The sequence below is a fragment of the Sparus aurata genome, chromosome 14 (genome assembly GCF_900880675.1).
Source record: "Sparus aurata chromosome 14, fSpaAur1.1, whole genome shotgun sequence".
In the NCBI taxonomy this organism is placed as follows: Eukaryota; Metazoa; Chordata; class Actinopteri; order Spariformes; family Sparidae; genus Sparus; species Sparus aurata.
This window is the reverse complement of record NC_044200.1, coordinates 12,745,687-12,764,456: the sequence shown is the minus strand read 5'-3', so window position 1 is coordinate 12,764,456 and position 18,770 is coordinate 12,745,687. Positions and strand designations below refer to the sequence as shown.

At 38.9% G+C, this 18,770-nt stretch overlaps 1 protein-coding gene across 3 annotated transcripts in view; it reads left to right on the top strand.

The window, feature by feature from the left end:
• gsap (gamma-secretase activating protein) overlaps nucleotides 1–18,770 on the top strand; it is a 41,156-nt gene that overhangs the window by 4,128 nt on the left and 18,258 nt on the right. For 2 of the 3 annotated variants that reach the window (XM_030440713.1, XM_030440711.1), the window contains exons 7-25: nucleotides 322–391; nucleotides 1,882–1,931; nucleotides 2,207–2,332; nucleotides 2,617–2,673; nucleotides 2,773–2,819; nucleotides 3,043–3,128; nucleotides 3,258–3,260; nucleotides 4,174–4,251; nucleotides 4,390–4,476; nucleotides 4,707–4,799; nucleotides 5,152–5,314; nucleotides 5,782–5,872; nucleotides 7,824–7,893; nucleotides 10,178–10,257; nucleotides 10,475–10,555; nucleotides 10,899–11,021; nucleotides 11,166–11,221; nucleotides 13,199–13,230; nucleotides 17,139–17,200. In XM_030440713.1, coding sequence (XP_030296573.1) covers nucleotides 322–391; nucleotides 1,882–1,931; nucleotides 2,207–2,332; nucleotides 2,617–2,673; nucleotides 2,773–2,819; nucleotides 3,043–3,128; nucleotides 3,258–3,260; nucleotides 4,174–4,251; nucleotides 4,390–4,476; nucleotides 4,707–4,799; nucleotides 5,152–5,314; nucleotides 5,782–5,872; nucleotides 7,824–7,893; nucleotides 10,178–10,257; nucleotides 10,475–10,555; nucleotides 10,899–11,021; nucleotides 11,166–11,221; nucleotides 13,199–13,230; nucleotides 17,139–17,200 — 1,455 coding nt within the window. The remainder of the gene's footprint in view (nucleotides 1–321; nucleotides 392–1,881; nucleotides 1,932–2,206; nucleotides 2,333–2,616; nucleotides 2,674–2,772; nucleotides 2,820–3,042; nucleotides 3,129–3,257; nucleotides 3,261–4,173; nucleotides 4,252–4,389; nucleotides 4,477–4,706; nucleotides 4,800–5,151; nucleotides 5,315–5,781; nucleotides 5,873–7,823; nucleotides 7,894–10,177; nucleotides 10,258–10,474; nucleotides 10,556–10,898; nucleotides 11,022–11,165; nucleotides 11,222–13,198; nucleotides 13,231–17,138; nucleotides 17,201–18,770) is intronic. The other variant, XM_030440712.1, reaches the window with a different exon arrangement.

Genomic DNA, 18,770 nt, shown 5'->3' with positions numbered 1-18,770 from the left:
GCAAGTGCCATAGTTTATTTATTTTACAAGCTTGCTGAAAGTGCACTGGCCTGTAGTTGCTATAGTCTTTCTTTTTCTGTCATGTCTTTTGTTCAACAGAGAAACACTATACATGTTTTTTTTAAGAAGCCACTGTGCCTAGAACCCTTTTTACTCCTCACTGTTGGTTGCTCGCTGTTTGCCAAACTACGAATTTATGCATGCCAGGATTGTTTGAGGCCTGTGTTAAAATATGAATATCGGCAAATAGATTTCTCCATCTGGTGACTGTTAGAAACCACTCATTCACATGCTGACTCGTGTTTTCTGTGGCTTCCCTAGTTCCTCCAGTCAGAAGCTGACAGGAGATCAATACTGGAGAGCCACCTGCTGCTGCTGACTGAGGACGGATGTGAGTCTTTGCGCCCTTATGCTCGTCTGTCTGTGAGTGTGGGCTGTGTGTCTTTAGTCTGCCACAACACAGAGCAGTACATTTTAGAGGGAAATATATTGGATTTTTACATTTCTAGAGGAAAAAAACAGTGTTCCCAAGAATTAACATTACATTGGATTAAGACTGGGCAGTTTATCAGATGATATCTTTATCATGTCTTCTTGGACTTTGAATAACCTTATATCTTGATATATGACATAGTTGTTGTCTTTTCGCTGGTTTTAAAGGCTGCATTATTTAATTTCCATTCATTTCATTTCTTTATTCACATCAGTTAAAACCATATAAAGCATACTCTTTTAAATCTGTAATAATCTTATGTGAAATGGGACACCTTAGGAAGCTTAAAAAGCTTATTAAGAGGGGCCCAGGGGGCCCATTATAGTAAAGTGATGCCATTTTTGGAACTTGCCATATAGTTTTTATATTTGCCCTTAGCCACTGTTATGATTTTTATATAATTAAGCACAGATATTTATCCATGCAATATTGTTACAATATCAATACCAAGGTATTTGGTAAAAAATATTGTAATATTTGATTGTGTAGCCCAGTCCTAGCATGTACAGTATGAACTGCGTTTGAAGAGATTTCAAAAGATTCAAGAGATATATTATGTAGCGCAATTTGACTTCCAGCAATATTCCATTTTCAAGGTACACCATGGTTTGAAAATTGACAATTATCATATTGTGTACATTTGCTTATCTATGGCATAAAATTTTACTTTTTTTTTTGCTATTCAATTCCATATCAAGTTTAAGCCCTCTCACAATGTTAATTAAGAAGAAATACCTGGATCCATCCTTTTATTGGGATCTGAACCTCCATCCAAGTTTTGTTGAAAGCTGTTTGGCAGTTTTTGTATAAGTCTGCTGACAAACATAATAATTAGGAAACAAAGTTAATGGCCTTGAAGTCATAGAATATGGCAGTGTTGTACAGAGTCAAGCTATACTTGGGTAAAAGTAAATATATTGTGCTAAAATATGATAATATAGTAGAATGAAAGTCACCCATAAGGATAGTACTTAAAAGTCTTAAAGTAACTGATAATAAACACGCCTTCGTAAGTATCAACTTTCTGGCAATTAATGTACCTAAGTAACAAAAGAACAAGTCAATGCATATTGTATATATTGTATATTGCATATGTACAGTGCATACTATATACAAGGGATTGACTAAGTGTCACCCTTGCTGATTATCAGATCCGACAAAGCAACCAACGGACGGGCGCGGGTGAAAACATAACCTCCTCGGCGGAGGTAATAATAATTGTGCAATGCAGTAGACCGTGAAAGCTTTGAGATGATTATCTTGTGCAGCTGTCCAACCCTTATCGTGACATAGCCATAAAATATTGTAAAAATATTTTTTAAGCCATATGACCCAGCCCTACATTGGATATACTTGTAGTTATGCATGGTCATCTTTGTGTATTCCAGATGTGGATCTCTACCATGTTCTGCTGACGAGACAGGAAGGTTACAGAGTGGTAAGTTGGACTCTACATTTCCCACTTCAGCTCTTTTTCATAATTTGAAGGATTGTCAGTGGATAGTTGCGTCAGACTACAAATTGCAAAGAGGATTATTTTGGCTGGCGGATACTGCGCAGGGGTATGAATTAGTTGCACATATCTACTAATTGATAAGCAAAAAGGTTGGAGTGTATTTACATGGTCTCCTAGCATGGTTCAGATAATATATTGTTTCGACCGTGAAATATATGTGTCTACGGTATGAATATGAATGTGTTTGTGTGAACCAGGTGATGGCGCATCCCGACCGATTGTCCAAAACAGCTGAGAGAGTAGTGGAGGACTTCTGCTGGGTCCAGTGGGATGGACGCACACAAAGACTTTACTATCTCACTCACAATGTGACACACACACAGGTAGATACAACTATACTTGGGAGGTCTGCACATTGCTTTACATTCATAAAAAGATGATATACATGCCTTACCCACTTCAGACAGCTGGCATGCTCTCACTTGAAAATTTCGGCTTAAAAAAGAGTGTAAATAGTATAATGACTTTATAATGATTAATAAAAAGCCAATATGCTATAAATAAACATCCTAATACGCAACTGTTTAATAATTGATATGTGTAACCCAAATTTGGTGTAACCCAAATTCTCCAGTTACACTGGATAACAAATAGTCTCTTTTCACAGGGCAAATTCCTGTTCAGATGTGTTCAGTTTTACCTCAGCCATCACTGCGAGACCGTGGTGAGTCATCTGTATGTCTTAAAAATGAATCTATCATGTTGCCACAGTGTGGCCTGATAATAACATAATTGTCTTGCTGCTTTACATTACGTCCCACAGCTGGAACTTCCATTAGAGTTGCCTGCTAATCCTTTCCCCACTGTCAAGTAAGGCAACGACTGCTAATACAAAATAAATATAGAAATATGTTTCCTCAGCAGGTACTTCATCCTATATTCTACATGAATTATTGACAAGAAGCTGCAGCCACTTACCTTGCTATGCAACTTATCAGTTTGCAGCACACATTCATAACTAACTCTGTGTGTGTGTGTGTGTGTGTGTGTGTGTGTGTGTGTGTGTGTGTGTGTGTGTGTGTGCGCGCACCAGGTTTGTAAATCTGGGTTTTGACCATTTTCACACGGAGAGACCAGAAAAGGAGCTTGTTAGGATGGAAGTGCTCACAAACGGAATAGGTAACGCATTCACTCACACAAACCCTTGCATTAGTTATTGGCTTGCACAAATTAATTCTCTCACATTCCCGTTACATGAATAATTCTATATATTTGTGTGTGTTTTGCATTTCTCTATGGGAAAACAAGAAAGTAAGTGTCACGACTCAGAAGCTATGTTATAATCCGTATTACATAATGATGCAACAAAATGTTTTGTTATGTGTACAATGAAAACAGAAAAAGTGAATTATGTTTTTTAGCAACAGAGATCAGAAAATCGAAGCTGATTTCTTTTTGTGATTCACAATCTCTCTGATTGTAAGATGATTTTCTGAAAAAATTATGTGTTGTGTTTTGGAATAAGAGCTGTTACAATTACAGATGGTAAGGCTATATGAAAGTAATCCAATCTCTAACAAAGGATTAGTCATTTTGAGAATTAATATTTGATTTATTCATTAAATTGTTCCTTTTATTAATAAATGTTTAATTTTTGAGTCACATAAAAAATCGTGATCAACCAACCATTCCCCTTACTAATTTCTCTACCTTGAAAATGTTTGATGTTAAAACTGCTATGTAAGAATTTTTGTTTGAAACATTCAAAAATGTACCAAAATTATCAACAAAATGTGAAGGAGAAACAGATTTGATGAATGTTCAAGACATCTGTACATTGTCTTGCAGAGATATCGATTGAAGTTAGCATGCTAACCAGCTAGTCCCTTTGCCAGATTTTATGTCAAGAGTTGATACTTGACAGTTAACAACACCAGCACTCCCCCCATTCTCCGAGCTTGCAGTCCAGGCAGAGTCAGTTAATATGCCAGCTAACTGCATGGTTAACCGAGCTAACTAGCTAACAACAGTGACAGTTAGCAGCAGTTAGTTATTCTGGTGATATGTTTCAAATTAAGGTGGCCGATTCTTACATATTTTGCCTTTTTTATACTGTATGTAAGTGGACTTTCTACCAAAGCATATCTCAACTGATTTAATTTATTTTTATTATCATTATGTTACTATGTTACTGACTATGTCCTGTGTGTTTTGTTTTTTTTAGGAAGCATGTGCGTATGCTACAGTCAACCCCATAAAGACAGACTGGAACTGATCTATACTCTGGTTTTAGTTCACAAAGGTGTGTGTGCCATCTATTGTTGTGGATTCAAAGAACGTATAACACCAACCGTCTTCTGCTTTCTATTTCTGTCTCTTTTCTTATGCGTCTGTTTTTATCTTGAGCACATTGTGATGTGGATTTTCTCTCTTTCTGCAGACTGCAGCAAGACATTCAGAGTATCTCTGGGCAGCGAACAGCAACCACAGAAAGCCAGACAGCTCCATCCACTCTTCATCCCCATAGGTCATTGCACACACAGACATGTAATGCAGTCTTACACACACACATCAGAGTCCTTATAAATTCAGTGTGTGAGAAGGCCACACATGCAGCTCCCACTTGTGCATTCAAAACACAGACACACAAACACAAATGAGAAGTCTGTATCCTCATTCAGGGAATTACATTTCTGGTGTGCCTACAGCATGCTAACATATACCCTGACAGTGATGCTGTGTTATTTCTGTATGTAGGTTACTACATCCTGGTGTATCTGCAGGATTATTTCCTCCATTGTATCAACACCAGGCAGCAGGAGATGCTCTGTCACTCGCTCTATCTCTCAGGTAAGATGGGTCTTATACAAATCGTGTCCAAGCTGAGCAATGTCTTTCTCAGCTACGATACATGCTCCTATTTCCTCGTGATACATTCTTTTTATCAGACCTGGCACCTGAACAAATGTAGAGAATGTGGTCCTCATATTTATCTAATTTTTAACCGAGTAGAGATATATTGGGCCTATCACAGACATATATCTCTTTGCTTACTCTGAAAACTCTTTTGAGGCCATGAAATATGATAACAGACATTCAAAACCCTCAATAGAAGCTCTGAATATAAAAAAAAATCCATGCGATGCAGCTGTAGTATGTTTCCATGTCTTATTCTCTCTCCGTCTGTCTTGACAATCTTAAGGCCCTGACATGGACTTGGACCTGCAGTCAGCTAACATGACGGTGTTGCATGCAGAGGACGAGTCCAGCAGTAGTCTGCTGGACCTGACCACTGGGAGAATCCACACTGCTGAACTTAGCCCTGCTTACCTGCTGCAGCTACTGCGATCAGACACTCCCTCTCGGTAAGTTATAGATTTATGTATACTGGGGGTTATGATTTAGATGGTCTGTATGCATAGTGGATGAACTTGCCAGCATAGGAGAGTTATAGGTAGGCAGGTAGCAGACAGGTGGAAAAGGGAAAGTTATTTTTGTGTGCATACACCTGCAGAGTCTTTCTGGAATAAACAACAGCTCCGACTTGAATCCCGGCCAGCAGACATCTTGGATTCGACTATCCTGCTCAAAAGAGATGCATCAGTGGCCTCTTGCTTTATTAGTTTCTTGGACAGTTTTTCCTTCTATTTATCATTCATTTATTCATTCATTTTTTACTGTGACTCCAATATTTTTAAACAGCTCATACATCACATCCTCGTACAGTGCCTGACTGTTGGCTGTCTGCCTGCGCATCTGCCTTTGTGTCTCTCTGTTTGTATGTGCTTATGTTGTATAAAAGTAAATTTGTTGTATATCACCTCCATCCAAGGTGTCCCAGCAGCAAGACTGACCCTCAGCGCCTGGCCGCCCTCCACTGCCTGCTGGTTTACATGGGAAATGACCCAAATCTGGAGCTGAAGGTACAAATGAAAGCAGGGAAGAGTTGCTAGGACAGAATGTTGGCATTTAAAGCACATTTACTGAGTTTTTGTTTCAAAATTGGCATCAGATGATGAAACTTACACTCTGTTTTTCACAACACAATGTCATGACTTATTTGTAGGACACAAAGTTATCGAACATTTCAGTCGCTATAAATATTTAAAGAAAGTCACAAGATCAATATCTCCCTGATGAAGGGAGCGACTGAATGCAGACATGAGGGGAGGATGAAGAAGCAGACAAGTGGGAAATCTGTCTTTTAATAAAATGTAATGCCTCCGTAAGATTTTTTCCCTGAAGGAAAATGAAAAGCTAGGTAAAAATAAAAGTAGATACAGCTGCCTTTCTGCACTTCTGTGTAATTTCGACAGGTGTCAACCTTGAGTTGGAACAGAAAAAAGAGAGAAGACAAGTCGGCATAAATCGAGTCAAACAAAGATTGAAAGAGTGGGACACATATTTTGTTTGGGCACTGTGCTGACTATGACTCAGACGTGCACCTAAATTAAGTTGTTCCAGCTGCACTGATGGAGTTGTAATAAATTCTTTCTTCAGAGGTTAAATGAGTCACCAGCTTCATTAGTGCAGCTAGCACTGGGAAATTGGACACCACACATAACTTTTGTGTTCTTCATAGACTCTGCTAATGGGGTCAGCAGCACAAAAAGTAGTGGCTTTAATAAAGGTGATTGCTTGTTAACATTTTTTTTGCTTTGTTCACAGCCAGTTTTTAACTTTAAGAGAATACTATGCAAATTAGGGAATTTTACTCCTGCTTCTGCTTCTTTTTCTTCCTCCTCACACATTGTTATACAGTACATATCTCTGGTTCTGGACATAGGGCTTAAACTGACTTTGGCAAAGAGATTTTTCTTCAAAAAGCAGAGAGATGGGCAGCAGAAAAATGAGTTTTCACTCTGCTGCACTGTGGGACTGTGTGAGATTTGCAGGGACTATCTTTTGAGGACATGATGAATTTTTCATGTTTCTGTAATGTAAACATCAGAAGCTAAATCATGTCCAAAAATTCTTATCAGACACTAGAACTGTTTTGTCAAGATAACATATCCACTGTTTGAACAAAAGTCTACGACCATGCTAGCGGTTAACATGCTCACACTGACAATACTAACATGCATATTTTAGTGTGTTAATGCATCGTACTTGATTTCATGGTAGTGATCCATCAAATCTTTGTTGGGATATTTTGGTGACCTCTATACAAACAAACCATTTTTAATAGCCACATCGAGGGCTTAATATGAAGCTAAAGCTAGGAGACGATTAGCTAAACGTGAAAGCCTGGAAGCAGCTAGTCGGGCTCTGTCCAAAGATAACTTAATTTACCTACAGTGCACTCATGAATCATCATGTAATATTTTGTTTGTTTAATCCATGAGGTCCTATTGTCAGCATGAAGTGTATAGTCAACCAGCAGAGACCAGCAGTCATTTTGTTCAGCTAACTATGTGAATATCACCATCAAAAACCTGCAACTTGTTTTTTTTACACTTGATTCTCAGTCTGAGCTTAAAAGGTGCCGACAACTGGATTTTTAAAGAAAGAGCCAGACTAGCTTACTAGCCTAACCAGTCATCCTAATGACTAATGCTAACCAACTCAACCAATGATGGAAAGAAGTACTAGCCAATCAGAAATGGAAAAGGGCATCCTCGGAAAAAATGGTGTTTGAATTTAGCACACCGACATTAAAGTGATTTCTTTTCATCTCAGCAGGTGAGTAAAAATATACCCAAATGTCAGACTTTTTCTTTAAAGGAGGGGAAGACAAACTAAAATCAGTCATTTTTGGGGGGTTAAACATCCACATTAAATTAAAATTGGCAGATGAACATTTCAAACAGCTGTCATGTTGTGCTCCTGTCACTCTGTTACCTAACTCCTGTGTGTTTTCTGTCTTGCCTCCAGATTATTGAATGGCTGTGTGACAACGTGAACGCCTTTGAATCCTTTGATCAGTTCCAGGAGTTTATTCTAGGTCAGTGCTAGCTGAAACATGAGGGGATGCAAGTCTCCTCTGTATCACTTCTTCTTGCTCTTAGAGCTAAGCCTCTCTCTTGCTTTTTTCCCCTTCGGTCTGTGGTTACTAGACTGCTGACATCTTGTCTACACAAAACAGAATTCTTTCATCAACTTTGTTTGGCTCCTAAATTTTTTCTCGCAGACTTATGCCAACGCATGTCTGGAGAGCCTGGATCAGAGGAGGAATTTAGTTATTTTGAGCCCTTGGAGACTCGTGGCTCGCACAGAACAGTTTTGTAAAAATACGTTTGGAGTCCTAGTGGATACACAGCAACACATTTGTATGTCCCACAATGTCCGTCTGAAGAAAATAACAGCACATGATATTAATTTCATATTTTCCAAACAGCCGTCACCTGGGGAGTAGATGATCACATTAGATGTTGGAGCACCTTGCAGCACAAATTTGCATATTATTGCTGCTGCTTTAAAAACATAGAAACTTAAACTTGCTCTAAGATGAAGAGTCATGATTAATACAGGTGCTACTGTGCTGTAAATAAAGACGATTATGTTAACCCTTATAAATAAAACATTAGTAACCTGTGCTCATAGTAGTTATGGTAGGACCGGGGGTATGCCTGCTGAATCAGTTTACCATTTAAGCCATGTTTAATATTATTTTGATATTTCTCTGTTTGCCCATGTGGTACAGATTGGTGACTTACAATGAGCCAAAGGTACAGCACTTTAGCATGTCATTTCAAATAAAACTTTAGAGTAATGAAATATCTAATGAATTTTTCTCTACCTGCCATCACCTTGATATTAAAGGAGAGGTTCACCCAAAAGGTGAAGTTCCTTGGTCAAAAAACAAACACATAACAAAACTAAAGTATATGGGGACTTGTTTTAAAATGGAACAAACCAATAGGAAAAAACAACATCAAATGGCTCCATAAAACTCATCTGGCATTATCCAGGAAGCTCCAGGATCCCCAATTGATTTGAAAAGATGTCTTTAGCTTAAGTGTTTGCATTAGCATTAGGGCGTACACCGCCTGAAGTAGGTGCACGAGTTTGACCGCATATCGGTGTAAATGACGTCTTTCAAATAAATTTTGGAGTTCTAGGCTTTCACAGACCTTTGTTATATTGGACAGCTATATGGATCCATACAGGTAATGACTGGATTTTCATTTTGGGTGAACTTATCCTTTAATTTATATCATATAGTAAAATGTCTTCTCATATATTTCTCACATTACATCTTCGTTATGGTAAAGTAGTGGCTGTAAGACTGTTTGTTCTGTCTGGTGTCTCCCCGGAGACTCTTCACTCTCTCCACAGAGAGTCTGGACAGGGGGAAGAGATTTAAAAAGACGGGAGAAGAGATTTAAAAAGACGGGAGAGATTTGTCCGCCATTCACAGGTGCCAAAGCTGAACAGAGCAGTCAGAGTATTCATAAAACACCCACATCAGGATCACAGCACTTAGGCCATTGTTATTGGCTGTCACCACAGAGAAGCATCCAAGGCAATAATCCGCACTGCCAAACAGTGACGATATCATCAGCACTTGAGTTCCAAGGAGAGAGCACAAGCCATGGATCGGAAATGATCAATAAACAAGATTTTACTCTGTAAAACCAGCTACGGAAATACCTTCCTCACCCTAAACAAACTGATTACAGTATGACCCATCACCAGTATTGCTCGCTTGCCCCTGCTTTAAGATTATCAGAACAGCTTTGCAGCTACAAATCCATTAAACACTATATTTGCCGGTGACTCTGTGAAAAATCCCACAACAAAATTGACCCAAAAAAGCTTTTCTGCGTCACTGCATCTGTGCACTAGATTCTTTTTCTTCCATTTTGCAGGAGCTTAACCCTTGAAGACTGTCGCACAGTGTCCCCGAAAAAAAAAAAGCATCCTGCCAGTGCCTATTCAAAATGGGACACAGATCTACCTCAAGTGTACAGTCTTCTGCGACTTACATAACCCACTCATTTATATCGAAGCCAATCCGTGATGACGATGATGTATACAATTTTTGGAAAATAGAGTTCAGGGGGCTCTTTTGAGGCATAGCAGACAGACAACACAGCGGGCTTCACCATATCGCCTATGGAATAGAGAGGTTCAGGAATTCGGTGACATGACATGAAATCTGACACCAAAACTCGACCTTGGGTCAAAATTCCTTGTGTTGTAGTTATTTTAAGACATAAATTCTGCATCGCTGTGATATATAATATATAAGTCTCAACTGTACCCTCTGTCTCTTACACAAACAGCCACTTTGTACAGAATAAGCTATGAGAAGTCTCTCAGCCTGGATAAAGTCCTGCCTTACTCCTCTGTATTCGACAAGAAGGTAACACACAAACACACATACACACACACGTACATTTCCACCTGCATAACAGCACAGGAAATAAACAAGCAGCCATATACGGATATGAATGCAAGAACACACTTTTAAGTTTTATTTTTTTGTGTGCCTTAAATCATTCTCATCATTCTCTCTCTCTATCTCACACACACACACACGCAGTCCCAAATACACTTTGCTTTGTCTTTGTGTGTTCTAGGAGATACCAGCGTGTCTGTTGGAGGTCCCTGGTGTGTTGTGCACCACTGAGCTGCATATTGAAGCTGTGTTTAAGGGAAAGGTAACAACATGGCTTTCACTTTTTAAGACAGATTTATTACACCAAAAAAATGCATTTAGGTTATTAGTGACCAAATGTCGGATTGTTATATTAATCATCATTACACAGAGTCATTTCCTGCTGTATTTACAGAACCACTGAATAAAACTCTATCATAATTTCAAGACAATTAAATGCTTGTAGCATGCATGTAAATGACATTTATATGTAAAACAATGTGATTTTATCTAAACTGTAGCGGCTTGTGAGTCGTTTGGTCTCTGTCATCTTCAATTGTTTTGCAGCAATGTCCTTGCTGTGTCACTGAGGTGTTGTTTGTTTGTGTGTATGTGTGTGTGTACAGGCTAGAGGTCTCCAGGGTTTCTGGTCGGAGCTGCAGTGGAACAGAGAGAGGACAAAATATCTGGATGCTGTTCCCAACCCAAGATACAGGACCTCCCACATACAAGCTGACTGGGATAAACTGGTGAGTGTGTGTGTGTGTTTGAGTTGAATTGATTGATGGTAATTGTTTAAATGTGCCGGTTGTTGTGTGTGTCTATTGCCATGTGTGCCCTTGTCAAACGACGGCATATTTTCAGCCCTCCCATGATGGTTTTGCTTGTTTCAGAGGTCCGAGAGGAGACCATCCAGCCACATGAATCACATGGAGGATAACACAAAGAAGTAGGTCTGGCTCCCGCTGGAGCTTTGTTTAGAAAAGAACAGAACTTCAGACATTCAGTCGAGAGTGCACCTGTGTTTGAAATATCACACTTGGCTCCAACAAGATCCAAATTTCATCGTTTGTCCCTTTTTTGATGAATGTTTAAAGACTTTAAGCACCATCAGCACTTTAGTTTTTAAGAATATTCACAAATTTCACCGAATGGTCCATTTGATCGCTGTTCAGGAACTGATTAGCTGAGGTGCCCGATGGAGGGAATACAATTAGTTCTCAAAATTGATTGGTTTTGGAAAAACTATTGAAGTCCAGCAGTTGTTACAAAACTGCTATGTTCTATGCTAAGTTCAGCTGCCCCAGCAAGTTGCATTGATTTACCCAACAGAGGTTATCTGATGAAAGCATCTGCGGCACTCGAAGCCCACCAGTTCCTCCTTAAGACTTTGAAAATGAGTTTTGTAACCATTATAATGTATGTATTTATTATTAAAAAGCCTGAATTATTCTGTAAAGAAGCTGAGCGCTGTACTTTTAAGCAAACCTTACCCATACAGAAGGAAATTGTGCATTTGTTAGGGACTATTTTCAACTGTGGATTAATGGTGATAGAATTCGGCATACCGCCAGGACGTTGGGCTACTATAAGAAGAAGAAAATATGCAGTCCTTCCCAAAGGTGTTTCTTTTATTTCAACAAACAACTTACCAAACATGAACACAGTCAGTATCTCAATCAGCTGATACAAAATAACCAACAAGCTGTTTACTTATCAGTCTCGACGAAACCCTGCCAAGGTCAGCTTGTTAGCATGCTATCTTAATTCGTTATGTCTGCAGCAGAATACATAGATATTTTTGACATAATATCAAAACATTCTTAGGTGTACCTCCTTTAATACAACTCATCATAATCATACTTCTTAAAAGGATTGATTCACTGTGTTTTTTGGATTTTCCAGGGATTGTTTTCAATAAGAACATAGAGAAAGTAGACAGCTTCTCCCTTTAACTATGTTGGAATCCATACCAACACAAATATGTGTTTGAATGATGAAGTTGCTGCTAAACTCAGATGAGTTATGAAGTAAAATCAATCTAGAATAACATCAAATCAAAGAAATATATGAAGCCATTAGCTGCATTAGTGAAACTCCCTGATTTTCCTAAAAAATTATCAGATTATTTGATACATCCTGTCTGGAATCCAAATAAAACCCTTACTTAACTTTCATGACCCGTTGCCAGCCTTGATAAATATGCCTCTACACACTACTGAATATAAATGTGGAACAGGATTGTGGAAGGCAGGCGTTCACTCAGTGTAAACCACTGTAGAAAACACAACAAAGAACAAAAGTGTCTGTTCTCTGTCTCCTGTCTCTCGTTACTTGGGCGCTCACTTCTCTTGCGGATGCTGTGCTCACTTTAAATTGGACTGTCTCATAGCTTTCACTTTTGGTTGTAACTATCTGCGCAAACACCCAACGCTTGAAAGTAAACTAAACTCGGTGCTCGCTCTGATTATACTGAAGAATGACCTGCACAAACTTATTACCAGGTTACTCTTTGATTCTAAAATGTCCACTGTCAATTAAAAATGACTAAGGAGTGAGCGTATAACTAGAGGCCGTCAATATTTCATGATTGAGTAACTTAATGATAGGCATGTACCTGAATGCATCACTGATATAAACCTGCTCTGAATGCAATACAACCCTGGCCTGTTTATGCCAGGGATCAAACCAATGGTGTTCTGGCTCATAATTAGCTTCCCCCAGGCCAAACTTCAGCACCTGCTTACAAAGTTTTTGCTTTTATAGTTTTATTTATATATAAATATATATTTATGTTTATATTTTTGCTGTCGACTGCAGCGATGTAGCATTATACTGCCTCAGCTTACACCATGAAAAGTAAGACTCTTTAAAATGCTGGCTTGAGGGATTGTTTTCAAACAAAGCTTCTCTTCTTATTTTATAGAGTTCTATCAATGGTGGACACCTGGTGTCTTGGTAAGATGGCACACTGAACACTCACATACCCTCACAAACTCAAAACCACACAGGTTCACAGACACACACAATGCAGGGAGTGTGAATGTCATAAATAACAAAACCTCTGCTTATTATATCGAGCTCAGAACTGTGTGTTTGGGTTTTGTGTGTTTTTGTGTTCTTCTGAGGTTGCATTCTTCATGCCCACTGGAGAATTCAGCTAAACAGAACCACCACGTTAATTTATCTTGGAGGGAGAGGTTGAGAAGACAGAGGAGCGAGGCAGAAAGGGAGAAGAGGGGGTGAATAATACAGTGGAAAAAAAATAAATTTGAAGAATGCTACAATTACATAACAGCTTAGAGTTAGGTACTTCCTTCACCTCACTCCCTCTTTCTCTTTTTCCTATGGTCTGTGTTGCTATCTCAGTGCAGCTGTGTTGTGTCAACCACAATGCGGGACCTTCCCTTACCTCAGTTAATTCATGATCTCCCTGTCCATTCCCACAACCTCCCTCAGATTCACTTGTAAAACACACACCAACTGCTTTTTGATAGCTTTTACTGCTCCGGCTGATGGAAGCGATCACACAAGAAGCTCCGTCACTGATTTCCTAGAAAGTTATGTGGTTGTTATCTGGAGTTATAACACGTGTATTCCAAAAGGTAGAGGGAAATGGATATTTTTTATCTAACTTAAAGTTCCTGCATACCAAAAAGTCTTATAGAAGATGTGTTTAATCAAAAATGGGTACTTTTTAGTCGTGCTGATGTTAAGCTAGGACAATGTTTTCCATTTTAGTATTGCATGTTAGCATGGTAACAATTGCTTACTAGCACTAAACACAGAGTTCAGCGAGGCTAATTGGAATTTCATCTTTGGAAAAATGACAATTTTGCCTTTTGATGGTGCTGATTTTTAAGCCAACGAAGTAATTGCAATTGGGAACCTTGAATGTCTGTTCCAAATCTCATGGAAATCCAGTCAGTAACATCTAAGTCAGGAGGATATGTTTTCTTGAAAACCATGAATGTCTGCGCCAAATTGTGTGCCAATTTATTGCTTAGATGTCGAGATATTTCACTGAGGTTACACTTGGATGGAAGCTCAGGAAATCAGCAGAGTCTTTCGGATTCATCCACTGAGCACCACTATATCTGCTCTGAATTCATAGCAATCCATCCAATAGTTGTGGAGAAGTGTCAGCAACAAAATGATGGACTGACTGACTGACGGACATTTCCATCCTCCTTAATTTCCATTTAATTTCCAGAAGCCCAAAGTGACATTTTTTCAAATGGCCCTTTTACAAAAACCAAAGTGCAAAAGCAAAGAGACCGACACTTTTAAATTAAAATGAGGAAATTGACATGTTTGAATGTGGCATTATTCCTTGATAAATGCCTTCATTACATTCCTTCAGGTTTGTTTAATGAGACCACCTGAGATACAGTCAGTAAACATGAGGAGCCTGTGTGTGTCTATCACTGTTAGCCCAGAGACACCAAAAGCTCTGAACTCATACCTGCTGGCTCAGAATATGAAAATCAGCTAATTGTCTAAAATATGCAAAAATTAAAACCGCAGATAACTTTGAACCGCTAACAGGCATACAATGAATCTGGCAGTACAGCCTGTCAGCCGGCTGTGCCCTGCGAGCTCTATTTATATCTGTTACATATTATACTGTAACATCAAAAAGCCAGCTTCTTCCATGCGTGCACAAGTGATCAAAAGATGGTGTGTGTGTGTGTGTGTGTGTGTGTGCACTAGTGTGCAATAATTCATCTACAGTAACCGAGCTCGAGCCTGGTCCACTTTTGTGTGGCTGACATAAAAACAAATTTGCATGCGTACACACTCTCTCTCTTTCATACACACACATAGCAGGACTGCAGCCTTATAACCCCCAAGCTTTGGGATGCATTTTTAAAAAGCGAGAAACCCACCCCAAAAAGAATCCATTAATCTCTGAGGGTTTTTTTTGTTTTGTTTTTATTAAAGCCATAAACAAATCAGACTTTGGGTTTCCTCCATTTCTATTGATGGCCTATTAATGATATTACTGCCACACTGTCACACCTGAGGCTACCTGTAGCTGAGCCCAGAGAGGCCCCTAATAAAATTATAATACTGACAAAAATAATATGACACTAATTTGTTAGTTTATAATCATAAATATGCATCACTTAATGCACTGATAATAACACTAAGTTTATTTTGGAAACATTTCTCAAGGCCCCCCCCCCCCCTTACGTAAAATGGTTCGGTCCTCCCATCGAATCAACTGAACTGCTGCGCGGTGGTGTATTCGGTCAGTAAGGAGACCGAGAGAAGGCAAAATGCCCCAGAAGTCGGGTAGCCAAAAAACGGAAAGACAAAACGATTAGGCAGGAGAGAGAAGCAAAGGGGTGTCAGTATGTCACCCAGTTTTTCCAAAAACAAGGTGGGTTTGGTTCATGTAGTGGAAAGTTCTGGAACACATTAGTCTGTTGTTTATCTTAACCTTGTGGTTTTTAAGCTAGCTCACTTTTCTCCCCATATTAGCTCATATTTTGGAAGAAGACTCTGGATTTTTAGATTTCACTGTTCACGTTTAGCAAGCTGCCCATATTTAATCAGTTGACCACCCCTCCTGTCAAAAATGATGCATGTTTGAACAGAGACGTCAAGTGCAGCAGCACCAGCCACAGCTGTCTGTGAGCCCTGTGAGCCCCCTACCCCTGAACCAGCCCCAGTAGGCCTACCCACAACTGAGGAAGGAGGTGAGCAGCTCTGTGTTGAATTAATCTATTATTATGGAAAAAAAGATAAATTGAAATTAATGAATAAAGATCATTCTGAAATAAAAACACATTTAAATGGTTTAAAAAGCATATAGCCTATAACTTCATTTTGTTTTGTTGAAATTTAGCTATCACTGAAACTGAACTATAAACTCACTAAAATACTATGTTTGGTCAGTAGTTTGGGACTCTCACCCCTTGCTTTGCAGTAGGAAAAGAGGAGAAATTTTCTGGTGCTTGCAGACTAAGTGACTGCTCTCAATCCAATCAGAGAAACTTTAACAAAATTAAATCGCAATGACCATAAAGCCTCATTTATGTATTTTTTTCCACCCCAACTCTATTTCCACCACGTACAGTTTTAGAGATAAATTATTATTATTATTATTTTTAATAGATTTTTTAAACAAAATATTAACATATATAACAAACTTAATAAAAACAACAACAAAAACATAATGTAAGACAGCATACAGTTTTTACATTGAGTGCAGTGGCTGGTCTAAGTGTGTGTGTGTGTGTGTGTGTGTGTGGGGGGGGGGGGGGGGGGGGGGGGGTGATGTGCATGTTTGGAAGAGAAATTGTGTGGTATTGCTATAATAGTAATTTTGGAGATAAATTAGACCTAAATGCAGGGCTACAAGAGGGAGACAGTGAGCAGTGGGGTACTGACAAATCACTGACAGTAAAACAGAATGGTGGGAGGAAACCTGAATCTGGTGATGGTGATGCTATTTCAAATGGTATTACAGGAAATTCTATGTAATTCATGTATGTCATGCATTTGCATTTTTCAGGTAATTTAATTTAAGAGAATTTTATATTTTAACCATTAAAGTTGCAGACTTGCAGACAATGAATCTAAATTCCATTGTATTCTGAGTGTTCAGTGCTTCCCCTACCAAGTAACTGTCATGTTGTTCTTTTCACACATATAGGAAATTATAGTTAAAAATATAACAGCATAACAAATTTTTGCAGGCCTTATGGCCGGCTATACAGGGGCCCAGTAATATTTATTTTCATGGGGCCCAAAATCCCTGGCAGCGCCCCTGACCCGTAGTGTTCATTCTAGGCTTGTTGCAGCATCAAAGGTTTCTTCAAACATCTCTTTTATGTGTGTGCTCTGGTCTCTTCTAGATAAGAAGCTGGTGCCACTTTTCCAGGAGGACGACCATCAACAGAGGGCGCTCATAGGCCTGGTGAGCGAGACAGAAGTTGAAACCAGTCAATGGCTGCAACACATGCCCACATAAAGACACATACACTTCCATATGAAGCATTCCCATGGCTTGGGCTAGAGACAGTTGGTTCATATTAAGGGGAAGTCATACTGCTAGGTGGTAGTCTTTCCTTTCCGAACATGACAGCGACTTTCTGCTCAAAAAAGCACTGAACTGCATAGAGCCCTGACCTCAACCCCATTCAAGACCTTTGGGAATGAGTCTGAGCCAGAGCTTGTGTCACTTACATATCTGGTGGATGGTAGCAATTGAAAGGACTCCGAAGTGTTCATGCGACACCAACTTGGTTATATTACTACAGAATTGTTCATAAAAATACTGTGAGTTGACAACGCACGATGTGAATTCATTAAAATCGGGTTTTGTTGCCGGATCGAGAAACTTATGCTGTTATTAGACATGCATACTTTTTTAACTTAACTGATGTAGCAAAACTTTGAGAAAAAATGCGGTCCAAAAACGGGCCTTTTCCAGTTGCAATAATATGAATCTTTATTAGCCACTCATGTCAAAATTTGTCTTTGACTTCAAAAGCAAAACACTAACAATAATAAAGACAGTTCATATAAACAGACATACTATTGGATACTTCCTTTGTACTTACTTTGATATGTTTATCATTGCTGTAGGCACCCTATATCATCCTCCTGATATTTGACGATTTTAAGGTGGTGGTTACACACAAGACTTCCTGGGTGTCCACACAGTTTTGACCATAACGTAGCATCCCAATCCCTTGTTTTGAATCTAAAAGCCAGTCAAATGATTTTTGGAGGATTTTATTTTGAACTTGCTCGCTCTCAAAAGCCTTGTTTGCTGTCGACCAAATGAGTTATTCACTTAAATCACCAGTCATTCATTCATTCATTCATTCATTCATTCAGTCATGACAAAAACATGCCCATATTTTATAAGCAGAAAGTCCTTCAACTTTCCAAAAACAAGGCGGTAAACAAAATAGAAAATAATGAAACCCATCAACCACAGTCTGGATTGTTGCTCTTGAGATAAAGCACCTACTTTGACGTTCTGTAGGAGAAGTAGCTGAGGTAAAGTGAAAATTGTGGGTGCATAGTATAACACTTAGTTATAAAAATCTTCCTTAGATGCATCGTGCATATCAAACTGTTGACATACAACAGTTTAACAGCCCCTTGAGGTGAATTCTTACTATAACTTGATGTATTGACCACTAAAGATCCATGGTGCAACACTGACAGCCAAGCAGCCATCATGGTCATCTTTTAAGGTGAAACTCTTTTTACGCTTCAGATGAGTCGACACTTTAAAAAAAAGGGCATCTTAAGGTCCCTGTCCTGTGTTTTTTTTCATTTTTTTTTTACTGAACGTTGTTTGATGGACAATTTCATATCCGCCAGTTTTCCCTGTGCTCAGCATAGTTTTTAAAGAGCAGATAGCTTCAATTTAATGGAGTTCAGGCTAGATGCTAGCAATCTCTCAGCTATTCTTAGAATGATCCCTGCTGTCTCTCTCTCTCTCTCTCTCTCTCTCTCTGTGTGCCCCCTTT